Source organism: Apteryx mantelli, chromosome 14, assembly GCF_036417845.1.
Source record: "Apteryx mantelli isolate bAptMan1 chromosome 14, bAptMan1.hap1, whole genome shotgun sequence".
In the NCBI taxonomy this organism is placed as follows: Eukaryota; Metazoa; Chordata; class Aves; order Apterygiformes; family Apterygidae; genus Apteryx; species Apteryx mantelli.
Window position 1 is genome coordinate 8,288,726 of NC_089991.1, and position 15,730 is coordinate 8,304,455.

Below are 15,730 nucleotides of genomic sequence, written 5' to 3' on the forward strand. Positions count from 1 at the left end.
ACTCTCTTTTTTTTAGTGCACTTTCTCTTTGCTCCTTGAGTCTCTCCATAACAGCCCTTCAGATAGGTTCCCTCTCTCCGTTGTTTAGGAGTCTTTAGTGCTCATACTCAGAGATTGCATCTTCTCTCAAGCCCCTGCTTTTTTTTAATGTAGAGGTTTACTCCAAACTGCTGATCAGACCAGTTCTGACTTTTTGTAGCAGCTTTCAGACATCTGGGCTACCCAGTCCTGCCCACAAAAATCTCTGGGTAGTCTGCTTGGGTGTCAGCAGTCCAGCCATGTACTCATTCCTCTCCTCTCTCCCGGGAGTTCCTGATAATGTCCAACCCCTCTCCGGGTCTCTAGGCAGAGGGGAGTCTTGCTCCACTTGTTCCTTTATCATCTTTGTCCCAGATGCTAACCCTTCTCCAGGACCATCTTCTTTACTGCTTGGTTATTTCACAGTTCTGTCTTTAGGCACCTGGAATGGGGTAGCTGGTCTTTCAGGCCATCTCTGCAAACCCTAGGAGTCAGCCCGCTGTTACACTGTTAAATAAAATCAATTTAGCTTTTTTCTTGCTGATCTTGGTCACATTAGTTCCGGGTATGGTTTTAACAACTGTGAACAGAAACAGCTCCCCCCCCCAAGTTCAGACAGATGACTGGGATTTTATTTGTGTTTTTTATTTTTTTTTAAGTAGATGGTCTTTTATTAATTGAAAGAGCACTATGTGTGCAAACCTGACTCAGCTGTGCTGTTTGTTCTACCTTTTGCATTTCGCTCAGCTCGAACAGTCACATTGAAAACTAAATTGGTGTTTTTAGATTTGCCCATTATACGAAAGTAACAGCTTTGCTTTTAAAGATCTTACTGTGAGTGTCTAATGTGCTTCGTGGAAAAGAACAAAGCCGGGAAGGTACGCGCCATGATAGAGGTACCTGCCTGCGTTCGGTGGAGTAAAGGCATACGCATAAGCCTGCTTGTTTTTATTTAGAGTTAAATGTCCTCTGAAGAGGTTAAAAGCTACCACAATGACTACCCGTGGTTGAATGCACAGCAGCTCGTGCAGTTCAGTTGGCACTGCCAGACCTGCTCTTACTGCCCGGTGTTCAAAGGCTGTTCAGGCAGCCTTATTGACAAAGCAGGGCTGAATTGTTCCAAAGTCATTATTTCAGAGCAGTGACCCAAGGAAACAGAGGAACAGTTGCTGCCTATTAAACAACTTTTTTTTTTAAAAGCGCTTAGCTGAGTGATTTTTTTTCTTTTTTCTTTTTTTTTTGTAGGTGTGGTTAGAAACCTTTTGTTCTCCTAGTAGCACTGGAGCATTCTGTATATCTTTCTAATTTTTCATATTTTTTCTAGTACCTCATAATCTCTCTCTTTTTTTTTAATGTCTGTCTCGATTGAAGAAGCACTGAGATTTAAAGTTCTGGGGCAGCAATTTTTTTCCTTCCCAATCTTAGCAGTTACAGCCTTACAGCCTGAGAATCTGTTTTCCTTCGTATTGCTGATGTGGAAAATGGAGAGGTGGAAGGGGAGCGCAGTTGGCGTGTGTTTCAGTGAGCGCTTTTGTAGCCTGGCCCGTTTGCCGAGCTGCTTCGTGTAGCTTTCGAAACACTTCCGTGAGCAGAGATCCCACAGTACCTCCAGCTGTTGGGGAGGCAGGTTGTCTCTTACACATGTTGTACTTCTGATTTTTAAGCTTTGGTTAGGTGATGGACATCTTTGTCCAAGCAACCAGCATATCACCAGGCTATAAATGCTCCTTGACACAGCACAGCATGCCTTCAGTGGGAAGGTTTCTCTAAAAATACCCTGGGGACTAAAAGAAGGGTGTGCTCCTTCTGCCATTAGTCTCCAGCCTGACTGATCTTATTCTGACAACAGTCTCTTCCTAGCTTCGTTTTTATTCTGTGAATTCACATGGAGGATAGCAGATGAGGCATCTTACTTCTTTTTTTCCTTCTGCCTCAAAGTTACACTGATGGTTTTTGGGGGGCAGAAAGAAGCTTCTGAGAGAAACACAGTGACTGGATTCTGATCTCCCCTCTGTGACACCCACCTTTGCTAAAATTTTATTGGAGAGAGAAAACTGAGTCTATTCACGCATTCTTTAATGTCAGGTGGACTTAATCCAGCTTGTATTTGTAATGACCAAGTTTCTTCCTGCTTCCAATGTCCTACTTGTAAATGGTGAAGCATTTTATGCAAAGTGCATTGCTAGATTCTAAGTGTTAAGTGGCATCTTGGTTAAGAATCTTAATAGCAGCAAGTATTGAATCACCCATAGTCCATAAACTCCTCTGCTGACTCTCGGGGTGCGTCTTCCAGAGGTGGTAGCAGCAGCAGCAGTAATTTGAAGAAAGAAAGTTGTGTGGTAGCCTGTACTATGGACCAGTCGAAATCTGCAGGGCCACTGTTCCAGCTCAGTTCATGTGCGCTTGAACATGTTTCCTAAGGTAGGGTTGAGAGGAGAATTGCTCATTTTCCTCTCTCTCTGTTTTATCCCCGCCTTGATTTCCTAAACTGCTAATGCAACTCTTCTGTCATGAAATGGCAAGCTTAAAAATAGGTACAGCTACACAAGTCTTGTGGGAAGAGCTGGTTGTCTCTGTGCATCAGATCTATAGCCCCTATGGGGAACCAAACAGAAGTGACTGAGCCAACCATCTCTGCTCTCTGAATCACGTCTGTAATATAACAATAAAACAGAAGTGTTTGAGGAGGCAGATAGGTGACAATAAAAGGTAGAATAAGAGTGTGTAGAGTGACAAATCCCAAGGTTATGTCCCTGTCTCCAAGCTAAATTAATCCTCCTCAAAATTAAAGATGATTTCTCTTCCGTGACAGCTGAATAGAAATTGTTAGTTGACTGTATTCACCAGTGCCTACATGGAGCAATTAAAGAGGCTGCATGGAGTGGTTAAAGAGCACGGTGTTATTCAGAAGGATGTAGCCTAAAATGAGTTTATTTAAAAAGTCTAAATGGTAAATGCTCACAAAGAGGAGAAGACACTAGATGCTTTCTAACCTGTTATCAGCCAGAGCTGCCTGAAGATGACTCTCACTGAAGATAAAATGAATGCTGGGATAGATTTGGCTGCCAAAGGCTGTGGTTCGTAATGAGTGAGTATCTGCTCCTAGAAATGCACCATGCCACAGTTTTCTTACCCATCTGAAAAAAAAAACCAAAAAAACAGTTTAATCGACAGATAAACTGCTTGATCTTATTGTGACATAAAGCACCTTTTTCCCCCCTCCAAGAATGAATTTTCTAAAAGTTAATGTAGCTAATCTGCATGTGCTACTTGAACGTGGCAAGTACAGTGTGTAATGGTAGAAATTCCCTCTTCTGCCTTATAACTCCCAGTTGCTGAGGAGTACTTAATGAATGGACTGTGTAAGCAACAGGCATGCTCTTTCCTGGGTTAGTCAGGAATTGGCGTATGTGTGGAAAAATTGAATTCTTGTTGAATTATTGATATTTGAGGCCTGCGGCCATACTCTGGCTCATTTTTCTTTTGTTTGCAAGAAGGGCTTGATGAATGGGAAAAAACACCACCAACAATATTGCACTTCAGTCTCGCTACTGTTTGCAGGAACCGTGCTACTTGCTGTTAGACTGGCTAAGCACATTCACCAGCGTGTGGGCAGAAGCCCAAGGCGAAACAAGTTTTGAGAACTGTTTTAACCAACTTATATCCCCTTGCATGTTGGCAGGGGAACACTTCTTGGATGAAGTGGTTGTTAAAAGGGCAGCCTAACCTTGTTTTATATTATAGACTAGATAGCTTGGCCTACAAATTCAGTGTCAGCTGCCGTGCCAGGTTTCAGAGCTTACTTTCTAGGTATACAAATGGATCAGCGGATTTAGTGATGCAGTCTTGCTTTCAAAGAGGTTCTGAAAAGACAGACTTATTCCTGCTTTCTGACTTATTCAGCTGTCTTGAGAGTGAATTAACCTGTATTGTAAATATGTAAATACTATGTGAGAAGAGGGAAGCCACTGTGTCTTTGCAAATGGCGTAAAAATGTCGAGAAAAATCTGAGCGATATACTGAGTATCAGTGCCCTGCAGCCTCCCACTGAGGTGCAGGCTGCCACTGAAGATGGGGTTTCATTTCTCTGCTCCTTTGTGCTGTATAGTTTAAAATTGGGATGATGTTTGAGTGAGTGGTTTTGTTGATCACGGAATTGGTCCTAGCTTGACGGGGGATTGTGCTTTGTTTCTTCAAAAAAACAGCCCATCCATTTGGGTATGTGTCGTGGATGCCTTGCCTTTCTCTTTTTTTGGTTCTCTGTTTCTTTGAGCAGTGATGTGTCTTACCAAGAAGGAAGCAATCGGGGATGTAGATTTAACTGACCCTAAACACCCTTTGGGACAGTTCAGACTACAAGGCTTCACCAGTTGGCTTTTTCTTATTCAGAGTTTCTTATCCCTGTATCTTGGAAAGCCCTAGGAGATCTCCCCCACACTCTTTTCCTCTCTTCAGGAGACACTTATATGTGATGGATTATGATGGAAGAGGTGTCACTGCCTGCTTAGGATGAATGAGCCCTTCTCCAGCACTGGATCTCCAATCTGCAGCACGCTGGAATACAAACATTGGCTCTGCAGTTCTCCAAATTTCTTATTGCTGTAGCTTAAGATAATCTTTACAGTATTTTCAAAAAATATATTTTTGGGGGGATCTGTACTCGGTAATACCTTCTTTGTCCTATTTAGTCAAATCTGCTGAAGAATTTTCAATTCTTTGGTTAACTTAATAGTGAACTTACATAGTGAACTTACATTTTTCGCTGTAAAATATGCTGTACGTGCAAGTCACTTCAAGTAGACTTACTTGTAAATGAAGCAAATTGGTTCAGTAGAACTAGTTCAATTCTTTTTTTGAATAGATCTCAAAGTTACTGATGTTTAGTAAAAATGAGGTGGTTTTTCAATGTGCACTGGACTAGCTACTGAGAATGAGTAATGTCACCAGGAATTAGTGACCTCAACTTCAAATGTGGGGTCTGTTGAAAAATAGATGCCTCTTCCAAAAGCTGGTTAACGCAGGAGGTGGAGAATTAAGTGTTATTTCAACACCCACATTCTTCTGTATGAATCACAGCCATGGACCCTCACTGCTGTGACAAGATGACATGATGCATTTACGCTGTCATTGACCTGCCAAAGGTGGAATGTCAGCCCTGATACCAATTTTTTAATCATCTTTGACATCTGAAATGTAATTTGCTGTAACTGAATGATCATGTCTTCTAGGCACCTTCCTCCTGTACATGCTACAGAACTACCTACCATACCACCAGTATGCTTCAGAAAGAAGACTAATGTTTCAATATTCAGTTTTTCTTGGGAGTAATATAGTCTGCTTAAAGAACAAAAATGTTTTTTCCCCTTTTGTAAGCATGAAAGCTACATTTCTGAATAATGTGAAGAGGGGAAAGGGCGGAAAATTAATCCGTTTGCAGACGTCAGCATTGCTGCCGACTAAGTGTTTTACAGTGCCTAAATTCTGCTCTGTGACCGAGTGCCATATGTAAATGTGTTGCACTTTTACTGGGTTAACTAGAATCTAAAATACAGCCCAAGATTTACAAAGCAACCTTCTTCCCCTGGCCCCCCCATGAAAGCAATGAGAACAGACCTTGCGGAAAGGTACATGGAAATGTTCCACTGCTTCTCACCCCAAAGGTAGCTTTCAGTGCACCACAGACAAAGCTAAAGCATCTGCTCTCTCTTTGCAGTGACTTGACACAGTGGATCAGGATTATAGGGAGATTTATAAGCTATTGTGGTGAGCTCTGAAAGTCTGGCTTAGGTAACACGGCTAATGCATTGCCCCTTTCTTTCCTCTCCTTCCTGTGCCAGTGAGGGCTCTGCATGCTTGAGAGTTGCTATATGCAATAACTGCTGTAAGCTGAAGGAGGACTTCGTGTTCCTCCTTCTCTGATGTGAACTCCTCGAGATGTCAAGGTTCCCCTTTGCTATGAAGCTGCTTGAATTTAGCCACTGTCTAGTTAGCACTGCTTACAAGTACTGCTTTCTTGTATTGCCTCAAGTTCTTTACTTCTAGCTTGTGAAAGAGGTAACAATATCTTACAGAGATGTTGCTGTAGCACTTCGTGACCCTCTCTTGAGACAGAATAATACTCAGAGCGGTTTCGGCTCGTGCGTGACCCCTGTGAACAGGACACTGGGCTGCTGCCTGAGTGCCAGGTTGCTGACAGCGTGGTGCAGCAAGATGCTGTTCGCCTGTGCTGCCGCCGTGTCTGCTCTTCGTGCTCTGCTTTACCTTTTCTTTGTTTCGTCTGCGAGCCAGATCCTAGTGCCCTGACTCATGGCTGGCAGGGAGCTGGGTGGCACCGTGTGTGTTTTAAAAGCCCCCAAAGGGTGGAGGAGAACGCTTTGTATGTGTGTGTCTGTTTAAATTCATACGCTGTGCCTGTCAGTGAAGTATTTGCTTGGATCTTGAGAATGCAACGACGTGGCTTTGTGCGCTCTGTGAAAAACACAGAGCCTCTATAGGAGCTTAAGCTAGTCTCCTGATATGTTTCTGTACAAGAGTTAGATTCATATGAATCTTCTCTGAACAAGAAACTTTTCAGGTTAGATTAAATGTTGGCAACTCTTCCCTAAAAGTCTACTTAGTTATGTGCTATCTTTTTTCCTCCTTGTCTTATAAGGCATTTCCTACAGCAGTTTGAAAGCGGCACTAGAATGTCTTTGAAATGCTTCATCCATTTATCTGTAACTTACTAGTGTGATAAGCTACCTCTGTTTCCATATCTTGAAATAATTCCACTAGTCTCCTATGACATATTATGGAGTCTCTGAAATTATTTTTAATGGTTTCACACTCATGTAAACTCAATAGTAAGTGGAAAATCAATAGTAGGTGGAAAACTAAACTCTAGAAGATGCATTCCCAAGGGTAAGGATCCTGTCAGTGTTGTCGTCTTAGCTATAGAACCCACCTCATGCCAGTGGCAAGCTACCAAGCCATGCCGGCATAATCCGGTACCGGATGGGGAAGAGAATCCTTACTTATTAAGAGAGGAATAGTTTCCCAGAAAATTTGTTGTAAGGACAGGTGTATAGGCTGCCGTGGGTGCTTTGAAGTGAACTACAAAGCTTGCAGCTTGTGGCTGTGAGGTGGGCTTCTCTGGCTGTTGAAGCCCCTTTCAGGCTCCAAGGATATCAGTCAGGATTTATCTGTTCAGGGAGGTAGTACTCTTCAGTGAAATGATGTATTTAGTACTTCACTTCCTTAAATATTTCCAAGAAATACTGATGCTTGAAACTTTGTAGGTGTTTATAAAGTGTGCCCTGACAGGAAGCTCTACCTCTGGCAGCTCCTGCTGAGGGGTGAACTCATCCCCATTTGCAGGGCAGCCATTTGAAGTATCCACTCTAGGAAAAAAAACGGTATTTGGGTAGACGTCATCTGCCCTCTTTGTCACCCATGTTGCACTGTCTATCAGGTAGATTTGAAAGGAAAGTCAGGAATCACCCCAGGGCTGATGATGTCAACTTGCTTCATTCTGTTGGGTTTGACCTACCATTGCCTCTGCTTAGCCAGCCTCAGACATAGTTGTTCGTCCCGTTCAGATGAGTGGTACTGCATCTGACTGTGGCTGGTGAAGCACTTCGATGCTTTCTATAGCTCTAAGAAATCCTGAAAACTGAACAGGAAGAGCATATATCTCTATAGAAAGAAAAATGTTTGAAAAGCAACAGCCCACTTTAGTCTGGATATAGTTTGGACTTCCAATATTGAAGTCCATCTGTTACTTAATAGCACTTTGCATGTGCCGTCCTTTTGGCTCCATTGAGGCATGCCAATCCACAGTTTTAGCTTGCCATCCGCTTGTGCAACTGCAAGAAGATGAGACGAAACATGTAATTTCTGTGTTTCTGAGAGCTGTTGCACACCTGGCAATCAGACAGCCGTAGTTCAGCCTCAGACCTCATTTAATTGTTCTAAGGTTTGTGGATTCTCTGCTTGGGCCCTTTTAAGAACCATCCTAGTGCTGCTGCTCTTCAAAATGCTGTCTGACCAGTTGGTCGACATTTCAGTCAAGGAGGTGAGAGAGTTTCTGGTTATGTCCTTTCAACACTGGGCATGAAAAAGGAGTGTTGTAGCAGTCCCTGATGTTAGTTATGAATGTTGGTTCTGATGAAAGTCAGATTATTAAACAGCCTTTTTTTTTTCTCTGTGGTTGTGACTGGGCTCTCCATTGAGAGAAAAGACAGTAGATACACTAGATGTGTCTAGAATTTGCTTTGTTATATTTATGACAGCCTGTTTCTATCTTTAGCCTGGTATTCTAGTATTCCAAGGTCCAGCCCTCCCTTTATAAGGATATGCAAGACCTGAAGGAAGAGCTTTCCTATTGAAAAGCTTGTTGTTCTCACCCTCCAGCTATGTCGGTTGATTTGACTCAAAGATATTACTTCTCCTTGCAAGTCTTTTCTTCCTTTACTCAGAAAAGCAGTTGCCAAAAGCTAGATATTAAAATAACATGCTAATCATCCTATGGAAACTGCCCATGTGCCTGCTTTCTAAGTGTAAAGTAATGTATCCCTCTGTGAAAGTGGAAAACTGCTACAAATACTACAAGTTAAGAGAGTTCACTTAGCAATTGCTGGGAAATAGTGAACATGCTGTAAATCTGCAACCTAATTTATCTCACAGTCATTTAGGATATGACTACAAGAATACCAAAATGGATATTCTCAGTGTAACACGGTGTGCCTCACTGTGTTATGAGCTGGCTGGTATTGATTTCCTTTCTGAACATCCAGTCTTGCTCCAGTGTAAGTAATATCTTCCACTGCTTTGAATGTGCCAGTATCAGAAATCTGTAAAGCAGCTTTTATGATACAGAGCACAAGGTTCCTCTCTGTTCCTGGAGTATAGATATTCTTCCAAATGACCAATGCTGCTGGGACTTTGAGGCTTATTGGAATTTTTACTGCAGGTGCTTGCAGGAATATCTGGCCCGAGGGCAAGTAAAACCTGTTCCCCTTTCCATACATACAACTCCATGGCCTCCTCCCTCACACATTACAAATCATCTGTGATGCCTAATCTGCATTCTTTCCTCTTCCCAGGACAGTTTAAGTGATCCCCTAAAATTGCTTTGAGCCCTATGATGTAGGCAAGAAGCTAGTTGCAAAAGGAGAGGAGTTTGCCTGGTGGAGCCTAGAAGTTGATCAGATTTTAACCCTGTGGCTTTCACAGATCTCTGACCTCTTGGGGCTTTAAGGTTTCCTGTTACAATAACTTGTCAACCTCACAGATTTGTATGAGAAGTTTGCTTTATTTAGTGATTTATTAGAATTATTTGTAATTAATTAGGGCTTTGTTTGGGGTTCCATCCTCTACTTACTGCTGGAATCTAATCCCTCTGGTGTCTCACAAACTTACCCTTCAAGCTGTCATTGAATCCCATGCAGTTTTCATCTTCCTTTAATTCCAAGCTTTCTCTCTGTTCCCTGACCATGCCGGCATAGCCATCAATCTCTTTAAAGTGCAACACTGCTGTCCTTTTGGGCTCCCAGCTTTCCCTTCTCTGAACGCTTAAGCCCAACTGCTGTTTCCACTGTCATGGATCAGACTAAATAAATTATGCTTTCTCAGGCTGTGGCCCATACCAGGTCCTTTATGGGAAGATGCCTGGCACCCTGAGGAGTATTGTTCCGTGATCGAAGCATAAACCCCCTTACTCTAGAGCGTGTCTCTTCCAAGCCCTGCAGCACAGATGAATACTTCCACAGGATACTTGTAAAGATCCAGTCCTTCTTATTTTAATCCAGTAGTGTCTTGGACTTAGTGGTATTATGTGTCAGTGAGCAGAAGGTAGCTAACTGTGTGTGTTTCTTTCACTCTTGATTCCAAGTTACTCCTTAGTGTCTGCCCTTATCTAAAAATGTTTTAATTCTGTGAAACATGCATGTTATAGTCTTACGCTGTCCTCCTGGGTTGTTCCGTACTGTTCTTGTATGTGACTCTAGACTAAGTTCAAGGCTGGGATGCTGTTTGCCTTATGTTCTTTGCTTAGCAAGCTGTGTACACTCACTGCGCTCAGGTATTAACTGTCCTTTAAAGTGTTTTAAGGATCTCATGTGACAAATGTTGCAAACATGCTGTACTGTGCTTACAGAGAGGCTTGAGCCTTGAAGTATAGACCCAATCTTTCTCAAAACTCCAGCAAATTAGATCCAGAGGCTTGCTTAAATCTCTTTCTAGGTCTGCGTAACTGTAGTAGAGAAAGAGGGAATATAAAATTGTAGTAGAAGAGATGGGAAGCGGAATAGCAAATGGAGATGGTGAGCTGCCTTTTAAGCTCTTAAAGCCAGGAGATAAATGTGGCTGGGAACCATTGCTCAGCTTTCTATAGTGTCTTGGTCTGGTCAAGAGTTTGATGTTGCTTGTCTTCCTAGCTTATTTTCACAATGTAAAACTCTTTTTTGGTGTCACTTATGTGTTGAAAATAGCAATCTGAGAGGAGAGACTCCTGCTGTGACATCAACTTTCCACTGAGTTATTTAAAAAGCTAGGTATTTTTACTGAATCCTGTGATGGCTCATCATTTTAAAACTAGTAAATACTTCTCGTTATAAGAACAGACTTCCTTTTATAGTATCCACACACTGCTATTTTTACTGGATCCAGTGTAGAGCTATTTCCTATTTCTAAATGTTCACTAACACTCAAAAGCTCTTGCGTGTTCATGTGCGCTCTGTCTCTCTTTCTCTCTCAGCTTTTTTAGCCTTGTTGATCCATTGTTGTGACTTTAGAGAGACGACGCCAGCTTTCAGCATTTAATGGGCTGTGAGCAGGAAGATCAGCTACTTCCTCCGCCTGGGAGACCATGAAGTCATCAGCCGCTCTGGCTTGCTTTATCATCTGCTGCTGTTGCTTTGGTGTATGTGGAAGGAATGTAAACAGCACTTTCCAGATGTTTGCAGGGAAGCTGCAGATCCATAAATGGACTGTTTCGTTTAGCAATATTACTAATCTGTTTAGGACACGGCGGTGGATGGAGTCACAAAAACATACAGCTCCATGCATATGCTGTGCAGCATGCTCTGTCAGTTATATCACAGGAACAAGAACTGTGTGCAGTTGGCAAGTGGGCTGGCTCTCTCTGCCTGCTTATATGGCCCCATCAGCACTGTATCTGAAAACGCTGTGGATCCTGAACTCATCCTCATGAGACCCTAGAGAAGTGTATTCTTCCCATTTCATAGCTGAGGCACTAGGTTGTTGGAACAGTTAAGTGATTTCATAGCATGTTCAGGTGTTGAATGGGATGGTTGAAGTCTCATTATACCACCTCTCTTGCCTTCTCGTACCTTCTCTTCATCCAGCTTCAACTCCTGAACAAAACATAGCAGCAGCGCCCTTCTGATCCCGTGCTTGGCAAATGCTGTTTTGTTCACCTTGTGTGCCTCCAAGTTGTATCGATGATCTAATCAGACGCAGAGTAAAGGAGAGAAAGCTGATCTCGTTTTTGAACTCTCAATATAGCATTTGATGTAGTAGGAAGTACTGAATAAACATGGAGGTGTTTCATCTTGCTGCAGTATAGAATGGGAATTTGGAACGCAGTGTCTCTCATGCCCCTCCTGGGCTGGAAAAAAGCATCCAATTTTACTCACTAGCAGTATGTCCAAAAAAAGTCTATTTGGGGGGAGAACCAGTCACTTCCCACTTTAGGGTGTGTGTGTTTTTAATGCATTAATTAATTTTTATTGAGTGGTGGAAAAACTGATGTCAGAGCTGCATTGCAGCTGGCCATGGAGGAACACAAGGTGGTAGGAAATAATACATCTAACATCAGAAGGGCAATGAAAGTTTAACCATGGAGAGTTTAAAATAGCAAAGCTGAGCCGGGTGGATATTAAAAGATATGACTGAATCAAAACAACAGTCTAATATTAAACTGGATTTTGCAGGGGGAATAGCAGACTTTTTCAGTTAATTTCTCTTGTGTATGCGGTGTCCAAGGGCAGGTTTCTTATCTCAACACCTTGATTTCTGACGTTGGTATTGGCAATCCCTGGCTGCCCAGGGTACAGACTGCAAGCTGCAACGTAGATCTAGGGGTTGTCTGTCTGTCTGTCTTTCTCTCTCTCTCTCTCTCTCTTTTTTTTTTTTTTTTGACCAGGCTTAGTTCTTTATATTCAGGAGCCTGTAGAGTATCCTTTTCCTTTTACGGTGGTCTGTGTAAACTTGTCCAGCATGACTTATCCCCTGGCATCATGAACGGTTCAGATTGCAAAGATCCATGAAAACAAGGCAGAGGGAGGTAGAGGGAAGTGCTTTGGAAATTGGAGCCAAAAAGCAGCGTGATTACATAATTGTACAGAAGAAAATGGTTTTTTTTGTTTTGTTTTGTTTTCCATCTCATAACCTTCTGTGAACTGAAAAATGCTATTGGAAAGCCGAATGGAAAAACTTCAGTATCTTTCATCGCTGTGGGGACATGAAATGTATTGAAATGTTCCACCTGTTTTATGGCTGTTACTTTTCCTCTTTCAGGTTTGACATCTACAGGAAGGTGCCAAAAGACCTTACACAGCCAACCTACACAGGGGCTATTAGTAAGTAGCACTTCTCTTTGCTATCCTTGCGTACCCCTGGTCTAAAATTAAAGATCCTTTGGCCTCTCTGTCTTAGAGGATATTTTTAAAGGGATATTAAATGCTGGAAAGGGTATCCTTTATTGCTGAGACAGCTCATTTTGCCCAATCTGTCAAGTTGTACTAAACGATGGAGTAGTCTGCATGGATTCAGAATCTTAATAACAAAAAGTGGTAAAGATATGTTGTTATGAAAGGGAGCTCTTAAAAGCTAAAGCTGAAATACCCACTGTGCTAGCTACTGAAGTGGCTAGAGAGCTTTTTGCTAGTGTCTTCTGTGAACAGGAGCTGTAGGTCTGCTCTAAACACTGGGTGGGGAGGGGAGAACTGCAGGATTTTTTAATTCTCTCTGATTGTTGGGCATCCCCTCAGTCAGGGTGAAAAACAGCTGAAGACAGTTGCATTCACATCTTGCTTGCCAAAGAGACTTAAGTTCTGATGTCTAGGGCCTGGGTGGGGAGGGAGCAGGATGGATGGCAACACACAAGTGGCCAATGGTGAATATGAATTGGGAGACAGACTTCTGTGACAACGTGCTCGGGGGATTCATCTGGTATTGTAGCTGGGATAAATGAGCAGAGGCTTTATTTTGCTTTTATTTGTCATGTTTTTAAAGAAGAAAAATTACTTTGACAGAATCCACCAGCAATGATCCACTCTCACTCCCATGTATCAATCCATAGACTCTGGCTGATACAAATCTCTTGCCTTGGGCCTCTTTTCCTTCCTTCCTCTGCCTGAGGTGGGAGACTGTAGGCTGAGTAATGTAATTTCACACGATCATGACCAATGAGTGCACTGTGCAGAGCGGTAAACATTGATCAGTTGGTCCTGCCAAGTCTGTAATTAGATGCCTAATGGAGCTTTCCTGTTCCATTGAACAGTGACTTCCTTTGATCATGTAGTTTTGCTCCATTCATCCATTCTCGTAGATGGGTCAGTAGCCTTGTATGTCATTGCTGCTGTGAGTGATGTCATATCCCTTGGTGACAACGGACGTCAAATAGAACTGAGTCAGTAATGGCGAATCAATGGGACACAAAGCAAAGTCTTTTGTAAGCTAAGGAAACTCCTCACTGAACATAGTGTGTGACTCTAAATATTTATTTTCTGAGAGTCCTTGTCCTCCATGTTCTCCTGATCAAGAACAGAGTTACTTGCATATTGACTCCCATTTAGTTTTGCTGAAACTGTGAATAAAGGGCTTGAAACAGTTTACTAATTTAGAGTCATATGAGATTTAGTGTTTTGAAAGAACACTTTGAACTTGTTAGTGTTCCTACCTTCTCTTCTGTTTTGGAAACTAAGAATTCCCACGCTGTATCTGGGCTCCCTTTGAGAATTTGTCTTGTTATGAATCACCTGCAAAGGAGCGTGTTTTAGAAACAAAGAAAAACCATCAAAGGCCATCCAGTGTTAGGCTCTCTGATCTACAGTAAACAGCTTAAGTGATAAGTTTGTTGTGGAAAGGCTTGGAGGCTGTGACTCTTAAAATTATTAGCTGACTTATTTCTCTCTATTGTTACTTGCAGCTTCTCAAGCTTTGATTTTCTTCTCTAACTGGTTCTCCTTCTATCAGCCTGTCTATAAGCATTCTGACCAAAAGAGGCTTTTGAACCACACAGGCAGCCAGCAAACTTTGGCGGCTCTGTATGTGAGGATCTTGTGTACAGCTTTCATAATGGACTGTCTGACCAAGCCTGTGACTTGTAATTTGAAAGCCAGTAATCTTGAGTATTGTAGGAGGCTGTGAATGAGACTAGCCCATTTCCATGCCAGTTTGAAGCCTGGGAAGGTTGAATGATTTTGTGATAAACGCTTCAGGGAATTCGGATCCTAATAATATTAGGAGCTTGGGGGTAGGGGAAAGTTCTGCCTCACAAAAACTCTTTGAGGGCTGGAAATCTGTGAAATGGATATGGCTGCGGCTGCACTTTGACTTCCTTGAAGTGTTCCAAGGTTTACAGAGCAGATATAAAGTAGTCCGGGCCCTTCCCACAATTTCTGCTGAGGCTTTAAGTCCCGTATGACTTCTGCTACTGAAGACTTTCTGGAATGGGAATGGATTTACTGCAGGATTTCTACAGGTTCTTTTGAATTCTAGAAAAGCCTCTTTTCAAAAGTTTGATTCATCTATGCTGCTTGCGTTATGGAAGAAAGAATAGATCAAATTATAGAAGACAGGAAATGGAAAGTACCAATTCTGCTTCTAACCACTGGGAGTAAGATGGCCAACTTCCCTGGAAAGAAGCTCAGAGAGAAAGGAGGTAGCTCAATGAGCATCACTTTCTCTTGGTGGAGAAGAGCAGGCAATCTCAAATGCTAGCAAGTTCAGAAGCCAATTGGAGGGCTTCTGAGAGTCTTTCTGCTATGTAGGGTTTTGTAATTTCCTAAGTTGCACTGGATGCTGCATACAAGGTATTTGAGATCTGCGGGGCAACCCTTCCAGCCGCTGGACATTAGTAGGAATGAGGAGCAGGAGCAGTCCACCGTAATTTGGTCGAGTGAAGTTTGCCTAGAAGAACATACCCACTGCTGTGGACTTGCCTGAAATGTGTGCAGTAGTTGGGCATTCTTTTTCTCAGTAGAAATCTCTTGTTTTAGATAGTATTGAGGTATGTGTGCCACTCAACCAGTCATGCTGCCGCTGTTGCTGTTCCACCAGATGCTTGTGCCAGTCCTTAAAAGCCTCCCTACCCCTGTTTAGCGATGTTTGTGATGCTGGCACACAGCCATTCTAACAGACCTGGCTAGCCCGGTGACAAACTGGCCATGTTTGGGTATGCAGACAGCAGTGGCATGTGCCCTGGGTGTCTGACAGCTGGCATCTGGCTGGACAGGAGCAGTCTGACTTCTTGAGAGAGGGGCCTGCAGCTCAGGCAGCTGCTGTAGCAATCTTGCTACTTAACAGTCGATGTGGATGCATAGTTTGCATGCACATGTTGTATGCACACATGGTAATGTTATCCAGAAATACTCTATGCTGCGTGGAGGCTGGAGTTTTAAATACACATCAGGAAATATCAAAGTTATGATTCACATGGCATCTGTAACGAGACCCGCTCCTCGCACTTCATAGCAGTTTGTTTCAT

General features: G+C 42.6%; 1 protein-coding gene across 1 annotated transcript in view; it reads left to right on the plus strand.

Annotated features, from left to right (window-relative positions):
* Positions 1-15,730, plus strand: part of ERGIC1 (endoplasmic reticulum-golgi intermediate compartment 1) — a 61,009-nt gene that overhangs the window by 11,239 nt on the left and 34,040 nt on the right. The window contains exon 2 of the mRNA XM_067304623.1: positions 12,538-12,599. Coding sequence (XP_067160724.1) covers positions 12,538-12,599 — 62 coding nt within the window. The remainder of the gene's footprint in view (positions 1-12,537; positions 12,600-15,730) is intronic.